This window comes from Bombus flavifrons, chromosome 11 (assembly GCF_040668555.2).
Source record: "Bombus flavifrons isolate JBK064 chromosome 11, iyBomFlav1_principal, whole genome shotgun sequence".
Classification (NCBI taxonomy): domain Eukaryota; kingdom Metazoa; phylum Arthropoda; class Insecta; order Hymenoptera; family Apidae; genus Bombus; species Bombus flavifrons.
In genome coordinates this window covers 13420549-13433339 of record NC_138452.1, presented here as the reverse complement: position 1 = coordinate 13433339, position 12791 = coordinate 13420549, and the positions used below count along the sequence as shown (strand labels likewise).

The 12791-nt window shown below is 38.7% G+C and overlaps 2 protein-coding genes and 1 long non-coding RNA gene across 12 annotated transcripts; 2 read left to right on the top strand and 1 right to left on the bottom strand.

The window, feature by feature from the left end:
- Nucleotides 1–219: 219 nt before the first annotated feature.
- On the bottom strand, nt 220–8468 carry LOC138184712 (choline/ethanolamine kinase). Of its 6 annotated transcripts, none has more exons than XM_069122925.1 (7): nt 7696–8468; nt 5240–5366; nt 4818–4930; nt 3733–4212; nt 3387–3633; nt 955–1119; nt 220–795 (listed from the first exon to the last, which is right to left on the bottom strand). In XM_069122925.1, the coding sequence occupies exons 3-7, from the start codon at nt 4928–4930 to the stop codon at nt 679–681; spliced, it is 1122 nt and encodes a 373-aa protein (XP_068979026.1). In that variant the 5' UTR covers nt 5240–5366; nt 7696–8468; the 3' UTR covers nt 220–678. The 6 variants fall into 6 exon arrangements, 5 of the variants coding, with proteins under 5 accessions (XP_068979026.1, XP_068979025.1, XP_068979023.1 ...); XM_069122924.1 differs by lacking the exon at nt 5240–5366 and having other exon boundaries at nt 7696–8124; nt 8266–8468; XM_069122922.1 differs by lacking the exon at nt 7696–8468 and adding an exon at nt 5697–5809.
- LOC138184717 (uncharacterized) lies at nt 2646–3585 on the top strand. The gene is made up of 2 exons (XR_011174396.1): nt 2646–2680; nt 2738–3585. It is a non-coding gene; the product is annotated as an uncharacterized LOC138184717 (long non-coding RNA).
- A 177-nt stretch (nt 8469–8645) lies between the features above and the next one.
- Nucleotides 8646–12462, top strand: LOC138184714 (galactose mutarotase). 5 transcript variants are annotated; one of them, XM_069122932.1, is made up of 5 exons: nt 8646–8788; nt 10893–11101; nt 11250–11620; nt 11738–12163; nt 12295–12462. In XM_069122932.1, the coding sequence occupies exons 2-5, from the start codon at nt 10900–10902 to the stop codon at nt 12373–12375; spliced, it is 1080 nt and encodes a 359-aa protein (XP_068979033.1). In that variant the 5' UTR covers nt 8646–8788; nt 10893–10899; the 3' UTR covers nt 12376–12462. The 5 variants fall into 5 exon arrangements, with proteins under 5 accessions (XP_068979033.1, XP_068979031.1, XP_068979030.1 ...); XM_069122930.1 differs by having other exon boundaries at nt 8649–8905; XM_069122929.1 differs by lacking the exon at nt 8646–8788 and adding an exon at nt 9651–9899.
- Nucleotides 12463–12791: the final 329 nt, after the last annotated feature.

The following is a 12791-nucleotide window of genomic DNA, read 5'->3' as shown; positions in this document are numbered from 1 at the left end:
ATGAGAAACTGGGAGACGATTCTTTCGGTCATATTAATTAATCACACGTCGCCATGGTATCCACATAGTAGTCGCGATGGTATCCGCATAGTAGTCGCGATGGTATCCATCGAGAATGAAAACGACACGAAACGAAACGAAACGAAACGAAACGAAACGAAACGAAACGAAACGAAACGAAACGAAACGAAACGAAACGAAATTGCACGCGATAGTTCGCGTAGGCAAGTCTATCGTAGTAGCAAGGCATCGTCTCGTTTCTTTCCTTCCTCTCTCCTTTTTTCTCTTTTCATGTTTCTTAACAGCCTAATCCCCTTCCCTTCATTCCTATTCCCTCGTGCTCGCTCTCCCCCTCCCCCTCACTCTCCTTCTCTCGCGTTGCTTCTGTCTCGGCCACTTGCGTGCATGCGTTCAATGCGTTGCTCGTCATTCTTCCACTTGTCTACACGTTGGCTTTCACATCTTGCTTTGTTCCGGCTTTTTCTTTTCGCTCTTCGTTTCTCTTTTCTTGTTTTTGTTGAAAACCGCAAACATGTATCACGAAACAACGGTAAATCGTGATTCTGACAAGATACGTAATTACGAGCGCATGAAAATATGGTAGATAAACTTTTATTTGTCACGTTACTTTGCAGAAAGGAAACAGTCTTCGTCGTAACGATCATGCGCTCGATTTGTTCAATCTATGGTTATTTTTTCAGCAGTATCATCGTTGTCTATCGTCGGCGATCCTCCAGAAGCCATAATCTTCTCTTTTAAATACTGGTAATTTTTTAATCTAGAAACTGCATAATCCTGCAACAATGGAAATAGAACGAAATGATTGGAGAAGAGATAGGCAAAAGAGCAAAGGTAATGAGCATGAGCACGTAAATAGGTGTATGTAGACAATATTTGGAATAAAAGTAACGAGAGAAAAGCATAAAATACGGATACACGGTGTCGTGAGCATACCCAGTAGCCAAATGGAATTTCTGATAATTTGGCGTTGACGATACTCCAAAGACCCCAAAATAAGTGACTAGCCAAAGAGAATATCTTGATTTCCATCATGATTCGTTCCTCTTCCGATGATCCTTCTTTGCCGACTGTTCTTAAGTAACTTCTTATAAAGTTGAGCTGTCAAAGAATATAAAATTGCTAAACGTACAATACGATCGTTTATCGAAAGTAATTGAAAGATGAATTTGAACAGATAAAAGGTGGTATACATATATGTATATATAGACATATATACATACGCGAGCCAAAAATATGCCTATACGTATGTAAATATGTATACATATATACATTTATATATGTATGTATGTCCGAAATACAGGATAAACTTTAAAAGCTTTTCTGTAAAGAGAAAACATCTACAGTGAAAAGTAGCTCGAAAGTGGTACGTAGATTTAAACGGTTTGAGAAATCGAGTCAATTGCAATCGGAATAAACATGCGTTCATAGGGACACTCTAATTGAATACGGTAGACGGATATTTAAATGCGGTGAGAGAAGTGTCTTAATTGGAAATAACGCGATTTTACCACCCATAAGACACTGTACATTTATCGAGTAATGTAGATTATGGATCGACTATCGAGAGTGCGTGTAGAAGTACTCTAGAGTCGTAGATGCGCAGGTACGGGACTGATGTTGCAAAGGTGGGTGATGGCACCGGTCGTTCTGGTTCCACAACGTACGGTGCGAGACGGGGTCCATAGCATAGCAGTGGCACAGATCGATATTGCCATCCCCGTTATTCCGATTTCCGATTAGCCGATCAGGCAGGCATCAGCCTTGTCTCACCGAATCGTGGTCCTGTGAAACTAATATATACACACGCAACACACGCCAACCAGCTCCTCGATCTGCTCTCGATAACTCTTGAACTCGCTTGACCGAGTAGATATAGGTATACGTATGCATCGCATACGATCGAACTTGGTCTTGCGCTTTTAATTTGTCAACCTCAAAGACAATGAAGGAAAAGCGGGAAAAAGATAGAGAAGAAGAAACAAGTTAACGAGGGAATTGGGTGGAACGACGGCGACAGCGGCGACAACAATGGTGACAGTGGCAGTGGGTAGTGAGCAGTGGCAGTGGCAGTAGCAGTGGCAGTGGCAGTGGCAGTGGGCAGTGGGTAGTGAGCAGTGGCAGTGGCAGTGGCAGTGGCAGTAGCAGTGGCAGTGGCAGTGGCAGTGGGCAGTGGGCAGTGGGTAGTGAGCAGTGGCAGTGGCAGTAGCAGTGGCAGTGGCAGTGGCAGTGGCAGTGGCAGTGGGCAGTGGGCAGTGAGCAGTGGCAGTGGCAGTGGCAGTGGCAGTGGCAGTGGCAGTGGCAGTGGCAGTGGCAGTGGCAGTGGCAGTGGCAGTGGCAGTGGCAGTGGCAGTGGCAGTGGGCAGTGGGCAGTGGGTAGTGAGCAGTGGCAGTGGCAGTGGCAGTGGCAGTGGCAGTGGCAGTGGCAGTGGCAGTGGCAGTGGCAGTGGGCAGTGGGCAGTGGGTAGTGAGCAGTGGCAGTGGCAGTGGCAGTAGCAGTGGCAGTGGCAGTAGCAGTGGCAGTGGCAGTGGCAGTGGGCAGTGGGCAGTGGGTAGTGAGCAGTGGCAGTGGCAGTGGCAGTGGCAGTGGCAGTGGCAGTAGCAGTGAGCAGTGAGCAGTGGCAGTGGGCAGTGACAGTGGCAGTGGCAGTGGGCAGTGGCAGTGGCAGTGGCAGTGGGTAGTGGCAGTGGCAGTGGGCAGTGGCAGTGGCAGTGGCAGTGGGCAGTGGCAGTGGCAGTGGCAGTGGCAGTGGCAGTAGTAGCGACTTTGACGGTAACGGTGAAAATTACAGTGACGGCGGCAAAGTGAAATATGGGACAAAGGGAATTTTATTTGTCTATGTCAATCTCAATTTTGGTTGACAAAACACGGTTGCCTTCTATTTTCACTCTAGTTATTTCTCGACGGTGCGAGGAAAAAATGATAAAATTATAAATGGAACCGATCCTTTCTTTCGCAATGCATACGAATATTTTATGATTTGATTCGATCATTGTTCAAAGTCGACGTAGAATTTCGAATGAATACATTTCTCGGTTTCTGTTTGTTTTTTGAAATGCGTTAAGTATGTATGTGTCATCGTTCAAATGGACGCAGTTCCAAGGTATCGCTATCGATATATGTATGTATATGTAACCGATTAAAAAATGTATCGACCGATGGAGTAAAATTGTGATCATGTAACAAGTGCGGGGTAACGGTAACAGGGGATCCCTGGGCGGATTTTGTATGTATGTAATTCGTTTGTTCGTCTCCATGAGGGCGCAAGACAAGTTGAACGACGGAACGAAGGATAAGAAAACGCGACGATCTTACCATGATTCTTTCTTTGTAAATGTTTCGAAAGATGAAATACTCCAACATTTACCTTTTGCTCCTTTGTAGGACCAGATGCTGCGCGTTCATGAAAGAAAGGATATTCCGCTGCTGTATAATCGTACTGCCATTCCACGAAATGATTTGCTATGTCGAATGCTCGATAATTATAAGAGCAATATTCAAAGTCGATAAGAACTAGTTCTGGTTTCCGTGTATTTTGCCGTAGCAATATATTACCCTCTTGCATATCGTTGTGACAAAAGACAACTGGATATTTATGTCGGGTTGCGAGAGATCTGAAAAATAGGTTCCTTACCGTTAATACAGACTACAGTGTACTAAATTGCTACTACGTTTCGTCGATTCTGCAGCCTCTCCTTCCCCCGTTTCCTCACCTGAACCACTTGATCTCGTGATCTAGGTCGATCGCTCGTATCGCGTTGACGTTTTTCAAATGTCGAACATCGACGTCCTCGATATTGTCTAATATGTCGGTGGTCGTGTCCAACCATTTGGTCATAGTATCCCAAAGCCAAGTTGGTTCTTTGCTTATCGGAACCTGCATGCTATGTATCTGGGCCATTTTTTCGGCGATCATGCAGCTTAAAATCGGATCCGCCAATTCATCGGTAAGCAACGGTCTCGCCGGTATGTATTCTTCTATTCGACCACCGGGAAATATACCGTGTAACTTGGGTCCCAGTCGTCTTTCTGACAGTAACGTGAATATGACCGATTCGGTGATCAGCCCTTCCAAAGCTCTTTCCCCGTGTATCTGACCGTACAGTCGCAATAAGACTTGCCGTGGTTCGCCTCGAATCGGAACAGTTCCATCGGGTAACTGGACATTGTACAACCAATTGCTTAATCCGCCGCTGTAAAATATCGAATAATATCCTGGTATTTAGAATATTCGGATCATGCGCGTGTTTCGCCAATCATTCTTACCACTGATCAACACATGTTCTCACAAGCACATACAATACAGGTTACTAGCACACTATCACGTAATATGTATATTTCAATATGTATATTTATATTACGTGTATGTATACACGTATACATATTGTATTATTACGTATTTATTGATATTGTGAAACGAACACGAATATACAATATACATATTGTGCGTAATACTTATGTAGTGTTGTGGAAAGATGCATATTCTACATATGCAACTGCAACACAGTTTCGATTTGAGAAACGGGTTGTTCGACGTTTCGTCTGGCTTACGATTGCGGCACAGCGTATTATCTGCTTGACACTTTACTTTACGATCGGTCAGAGTCTCGATTTTCCCCTTTGAATCGTACATGCGAGTAGATTACAACAGGAAATCGTGCAAACACCAGAGAACTAAGAAGTCGATATCAAAGAATGCGAAATGAAAAGTAAACGCGAATTGAAAGAGTATCATCAGTCGTCAAAAGTGATACTGTGAAATACTGTGAAATGTAATATATTCAACGTCAATACTAACCTGATACGTTTCAATGTCATGTTCTCCGCAGTAACGTGTTTCCAAACTCCGTGGAGGTAATCGCGGCATATGCGCGCTGCCATTTCCCGCATCTCTGGATTCTCTTCGGACATCTGATACAAAAGAGACAGGACAAAGCTGAATCATATAGTCTATAGTCGATGCAACGAATGCTTAACAATAACGATTTCGAAATACGTCTAATAAATAGCATTTCACGGGGGCTGGCCAATTAACCATGCACCTACTGCGTAAAATGTATGTTTAAGGGAACTCTGTTCTTTTACGCTTTATCTCGTTTATCCTTGAATAAATGCTCTGGCATGATCGACCGAACGTTAACCATTAAATATGAAAATCAAAGACCGAACGAATCTACTAATCGTTCTAACGTCGTTTCTTCTCGTATCACTGCACCGTACCCACAACAAGGATCGTCCTTTTTCTTTTTTCTCCCGTTGTTCTCCTTTCAAGGTGGAACACGCCCCTCGAAGATCTAAATTCGTGAAACGCGCCGTTTCGATGGGATACAGCAGGCGCGACACGATTCTGAAACAGGTGGATCCGTTCCTATTGTCGCGATACAAAACTGGATGTGCAAACGCATCGAGCAAGTGTATCGCATCATTACTGCCATCACCGACGGTGTGCAGGTCGTTGCGAGACTTGCGCGAAAATAACGATCGATATTTCGTCCTACGTGCGAGTATGTACTTATGTACTTGCTACGCGGTCATTTCTTCCTGCTGCACTACGACCGACACCACAACATACGAGATACATAGATCTGGTATTAAACACGCGAGGAGGAAAAGAAACAGGATCGATAAACAGATACTATATTTTACGCGACCGTTCCATCTTTTCATGTATACGTACAATATACATATATTGGCAGACGGGTTATTCGATGGTGTTAAATAGCTTGTTTCACGAGTTCGTCGATGGACGGGACGCGAAACGGCGCCATGCGGCATGCTAAATTTTATCGACCGAGCAATTGTTACAACGAACGTTTCAATTTCACTTTCCAATTTTCCATCTGAATCGGCTTGCTTCGTATTTTAAATAATTATTCATTGTTAGCATAGTAAAAATTACATTCGATATCAGGTCTACAGATAGACGAATCATTGTAATTTCTCCAACTAATCATTTTTTCGTGTTAAACAAACAAGTGTACGCGTGTATGGATAACGGAAATATTTGATCATTCCGTGCGCGTAGTAAGACAGGGGACAAATAGCGCGACCAATTTTAGAAACACGTTAAACTTCGCGAAAAGTCTCAGCTTAACGAAATTAAATACAAGTTTATTACTACGTTACAGTTATCTGTCGTTTGCGGTCTTGCCATCTAGACATACCTCTATTTTCATTTCCCTTTACAAATAAAAAATGTACTCGACCATAATAATATAATGATAACGTAGTTATGATAGTTATGATCGTTGCCAGCATTGTGTCTCGTATCGATGTAAATTTAATCAGCTTAATCGTCAGATAGAACTGCTTTCGGAAACTTTTCTTACAATTAGCACCTTTCGATTATATAATCATTGAACGCAATCAGTGAGCTGTTAAAGTTCAAGATAAAAGGAATTATTGTTCGTTAGAAGCACCACAGTGACCCTGATAGTGATACTAGATAAGCGATAGTAGACAATCGTACTAGATTTAGGGATCAAATGTGAAATTCTAAAACGCTTCGAAATGCGCGAATCACCCAATGCAATGTGTCGAACAGAAATGATTAGTAATCCATCCCACTTAACTTGAACGATCGTATTCATGTTACGATATAACTGACCAGCTGTTGTATTATAAGGCAGAGAAGAAAAAAGGAGAAAGAAAATAGTAGAAAGCCGAATACTAAATTCGAATGCACGTTTCTTTATCTACGGAAACAAATTGTCACATGTATTTCCATCTCTTTCTTTAAATACGGTCAATCACGATAATCTTCTCAGCCCCTTCTTCTCGAAGATAATTTCAAGCACCTTTATAATAAAACGCATTGACAACAAATAATTAGAACGTATCACAGTCATCCCGTCTTTATCGATAGATCGAGTGATCACAATGGTGAACGATTGCTAAAATGTCATTTCCCGTTGGTAACACCAACCGACAGAATTCGACATAACGTTCTTCACTCGCTTCACGACCGTCACAGCCATCGCCTCGTAAAGAAACGTTGATTACGCTAGACTTATTACATACCCGCATCTATACTGCGAACAGCTATATAATTATTCGACAAGATGCTTACATACGAAATTCAACGACGATATATGGACATGATCGATAAAAAAAAGCACGATGTCTACGAGTTATTTAGTTGCTTACAAAATCGATTAAATACCTGTTTTACCTTAATGATACCTTAATGATACATCGCTGATATGTCTACAATCAACAGTCTAAAATACATAATGTCACCGTTTTGTTTCTTAAAGTTTCGTATTTTATCTCAAGTTTTCCTAGTTAGTTCCTATAGTTTCCCTATTCGTATATACATTTATTGAAAAATTCAATTATTAACTACATATATCTTGACGTGCATAATGTATTCACATTGCTGCGATTATGTTTATCTACAATCTACGATAAAGATAAAACCGGTCCTGTGTGTCATTAAATTTCGACAAATGCTGATGCAATGGATACGTGAAAAAATTTGGCGCGATAAAAAAGGTTTGTGAAAGGGAAAAAGAGTTTGTAATTGTATGAAACGTTGGTTTTGCCTGTATGTAAAGGTTATCTAGACCTTTATAGCATCGAATTCGAACATTGTGTAAAGCAACAGCAAAGAGAACACTAAAAATCACATCTTGGCACAAGCATAATTGTTAGAATTGTAGATATTATATACACACCTTGTTTCCCAGACCCATCTTATCAATTGTTGTTACTCGAAAAATTTGCAGCGTCGATAAATCCTGCATAAATGGTCAACTCCCACTACTTCTACGCACGTCTTTTTTAACGGCTTATTCTGCTTGAACGTTGACACTTAGCTATTTAGCGCTTGGTGTTTAATGTTTCATGAACGTAGAACGAAACTGATGTTAGAACTAATCGTTGCACGCTATCAGATACGGGGCACGGGTACCATTGAAACGAGAGGGAGGGAAAACAGGAGGGGGCAAAGGTAGAAAAAGAGAGAGATGTGCGTTTAAGAAAAACAAAATTCTAGGTACTGTGTTGGTAGAAATTCTCTACCGCTTCCAACACTGCTTTTCCTTTGATTTCGATTTCGATGATTGGTTGAATCTCCGTCTCGCTTACACTGCCACGTACAAAACCTGGGACGATGATCGATCGACTCGATTTACTTATATTTTATTAATATTTGAAAAAAAACTCGTAATCGACAATGATTACACTGACAATGTAAAACTATGTTTATTCCTATTGTATATAAAACTATATAAAAGAAGATTTACAATTTTATAGACGTTCACAAATCGGGTACAAACAAACAGGCGTACTCTGTTCACGTATTTATTCTTTTTACGTGACTCTTGTTTCAAATACACTAGAACACATTTACAAAACAAAGAACAAATAACTCGTTCGCACATATAACTCGACCTCGTGCACAAAGTGATACAAATATGCGACACAATTCAACGAAAAAGTTTCGACACGTAATATACGGATTATAGATGACCAATAGTATCTAGATTTCTCGTACGTTCCTACTTCTCTTTTACGTTTGAACGATGGTAGTGCCACTGCGGTGTACAATTTCATTATCCACAGAGGAAGTATTATATATATAAGAGCACTTGTTTACACCATTTGTGCCTAAGCTGAATTTGCTTTCTACGAACTCAGCTGTAACATTTTATTTTGCCTTGAGGAACAATTCCGACTTGTTGGTGAAATAATACGAAGAATTCGAGTACAGGGACCAAAACTGTGAACACTGCGAGAAACAGAAATAATCATCAGTTGTCAACGCAAGTAAGCTTGGACGAAATTTGGCAAGAACCTCCGTTCCGCTCTTCTGTTTTTGAATTAATATAATTTCGAAATTTCGAAACGTTATTGTCAGCACGCTGCATCGTATACAGCCAAAAGGTATACACATTAGTGTTTCTGTTATACATGCATATGTATTTATCACATGAAACACAAAGAAACAAAATCGAAACAAAAACGAACTCTATCTGTGTATATCTAAGCAAATTCGCTCGTCAAGCTGTTGCAACAACGTATATGTACGTACATGTAAATACATTTAAATGTTGATATATATATATATATATATATATATATATGTCATAATTCAGTTCAAAAGTGAACTTTTTTTGAACAAAAAATATCTTTCTATCTCGTTTCGCTATTTTGTCCTGTAATTGCAACTTCAATATGTAGAAAGCAAAACACATGTTATCTCAAATAACAATTTATTTTTAATGAGGTCATCGAAAACGAACGATGATAACAACACACTATTAAGTTACTCGATATGTCGGGAGGACACGTAAATTTTGTTCCATCCAGGCTACTAGGCTATCCGAAAAATTTCGTTTTTATTTCCCCGTTTCAACGAATATGACGAACGCAATGAGAATACTCGAAGGAAATTGAAATTATTTACTAAAAAGATTTTAGAATCTTAACATGTAGATAGAGAAAATTCTTACGTTAAGATATCGCAGATATACTATGATCGGTCGGTTTTACCATATAATCAAAACAGATTAGATAAATTTTTTTTCTGATTCTTTTTTCTTTCTTTTCTTTCATAATCATATAAGCTACGTATGTATGTTGCGTCGAAACAATGTTTTATAGCTATAACAATTATATCTTTTTCCAGTTGAGAGATAAATATATGATCATTTATTTTATCTTAATTGTTTTTAATCTCAATGAAAGAAAATATAATCATCCAATGACAAAAAGATAGGAGGTACGCGCGACGTGTACTTATATGAACATTGTGACGAGAGACATTTAGAGAGAGATTTTTAGTGCTTTGTTGAATAAGTTGGTTACAGTGCTGCCATACTGCTGTCATCATGCAATTTTCTCGTTGTTTGGCAATAACAGTTTGTTTGTTATTTAAGTAAGATCACGGATCACGATTACCTTTAACTTTAAAGATAAGAATATAAAAACTATAAATAATTTGTATAATGTTGAATCGCATTCTCTTTCTAAAGAGCGTGCGTTAACTATACATATGTGTATATATGTACGTTTGTATGTATATGTAATACCAGGTAGTACATATGTATATAGCCTGTCCAACGAGACATGGCAGTAGATGTAAACGGTTGCAGTCGCGGTAATCAAAATTTTGTTTACGTTTACTGCTTCGTCTCTAAAAACGTTCACTGAATTCCTAAAGTTAAGAGTTGTGTTTTCGGATTTTACGCATTGAAAGCTATCAAATAGTGTTGCGTGGCCATTCAGAGACTTGAGGAATTTCAGACTGGATCGTTGCCCGTGGAGTGCTAAAGTACTCTGCCACTGTTTATGAGTTTTGGATTAAACAAACTTGAATAATTAACGAATGATCTAGAAAGAATATAGAAAGAAACACGAACTTGAATGAATTAATTATTTTAATTAAGTTATTTTGAAACAAATAACTATATTTTAATAAACTAATTGCAGATTGAGAAATCTTTAATCTATTATGATTTTCACGATTTTAGAATAGCGTCCGGACGTCGGAATTAGCTTTACAATTTTGTTTTTTCTGTCTTCTTTCGGTCTATTTATGTCTTCGGTTTTTACGTAACAAACGCAATTTGTTTATGATCTAACAAGAACAATTGTTATTAACTAATATCAATAACAATTGTTCCCATCGGAGCTTATCGTATAGTAGAGTGGGCGGTTTATGCCTTGGCAATGTTCTTTTCTATGGTAATTTAAATAAATATTGAAATCGGAGAATGATTAGAATTATCACTGATAGAAAACAAAAAATGGCAATAATTTTATTTCCATTAAGACGAACTTTAGCCTCCGTGCGTGCGTGCGTGCGTGCGTTATATAAATATAAATATTGCAATCGATGTTTCGTACACATAATTTCCGTACCGATTAGATCGATTATGGATTCGAATGGTGAACAATTAATATCTTGTACAAAATGGGGATCTGTCGATGGTCAAAGCATTGAGAAGTACACTTTAAAAAATAACGCGGGTCAGGAGGTGGACATCGTAACGTACGGCGCAACAATAACATCTATTAGAACTCCAGACAAAGATGGAAGAATAGCAGACGTCGTTTTAGGTTTCGATAAAGTAGAAGGTATAGGACAATTTTTTGCGTTTGTATACATATTTGATTCATTCGCGTAATGGATTTTAATATTAACCTTTGATTTCAAATAATATACATACATATTTGTTCATTCTTTTATTCTTTTCTTTTTCCTTTCGAGCGATTTCTTTTGTAGATTACTCGTCCACGGTTTATAAACCGTATTTTGGTGCGACGATAGGAAGAGTCGCGAACCGTATAAAAAATGGGGAATTCACATTGAACGGGAAAAAGTATCATTTAGCTAAGAATGCAGGACAAAATAGTCTTCACGGCGGCTTTAAAGGGTGGAGTTCGAAAATATGGAATGCCGCTATTCAGTATAACCAGCTTGTACTTTCTTTGCTAAGCGAGGACGGTGACGAAGGTTATCCTGGAGATGCAATAGCTTCGGTCACTTTTCAATTAACCATCGATGGAGAGTTACGCATCGAGATGAAAGTTTTCGTCACCAAAGCTACTCCTATTAACTTGACTAATCATAGTTACTTCAATCTAGCTGGTCATGTTCGTAAATCAATCAATTTAGAAATGTATCATGCTTTATGCCTTCGCTGACAAGATTTGTTTCTCTTCGTATATTCTGATTTTCATTGTAATTAGCTTCAATTGGATACATTTCAGAATGGTAACGCAAGCGAACTATACAAACATCAGTTTACTTTAAATGCGGATCATTGGACAGTCACCGACACAGAAAGTATTCCTACTGGAGAAATACGATCGGTCCTCGGTACCGTGATGGACTTGAGAAACTCGACCATACTCGGAGATGTCATTGACAAAGTACCAGGTGGTGGATACGATTATAATTTTTGTTTAAGAGTAAACGATACCGCAAACGAAAGAAACTTCGTTGCCAAAGTTTTACATCCTACTTCTGGAAGATATTTACAAGTTTTTTCGAATCAGCCTGGAGTGCAATTTTATACAGCCAACTCTTTACCCGAACGTGAGACCCCGGGTATTAGGGGGAAAAACGGAACCACATACTTCAAACATGGTGCATTCTGTTTAGAAACACAAAATTATCCGGATGCAGTCAATCAAGTAAGTGTGAGAATCAAGGTTTAAGACCAAATGATATTTTTCAGTTATAAATGACTAAAAAATGATAAATAAACTAAATCTCCACTTCAATATATCATTTCAAGTTAATATCTTTGCTTTATTACTTACAGAAAAATTTTCCAAATAGCATACTTGAACCTGGACAGCTTTATCGTCATACTGTTATATACAAGTTTGGAGTCATAGCATAAAAAATACATACTTATTCTCTGTATATGATACAATTGTATTTTGACTATTATGTTCTAATAATTAGAATAAAAGTATGTTATGCATTACATTCTCTCCTAATACATACTTAAATTATATAAATAATTATATAGACAAGGAGGGTGGAAGATTAATTTCCAACGGAGAATGACTTTTTTCATCAGACACAGAATTCATATTAGCTAATAATCTTTCTTCGCGTTGCTCTATTACTGGTGCAGTTGGAGGTGTATAACGACAGGATATAAACCCTTCTAAATAATATCCAATAGCAGCAATAGGGATACATAGCAATTTTTGAGTAAAGGAAAGTCTATTAATAAAAAACATCATCTGAAATAAAAACACACGTTGAATATACATTTCGCCATTCTTTTATATTTATAATTTATCTCGT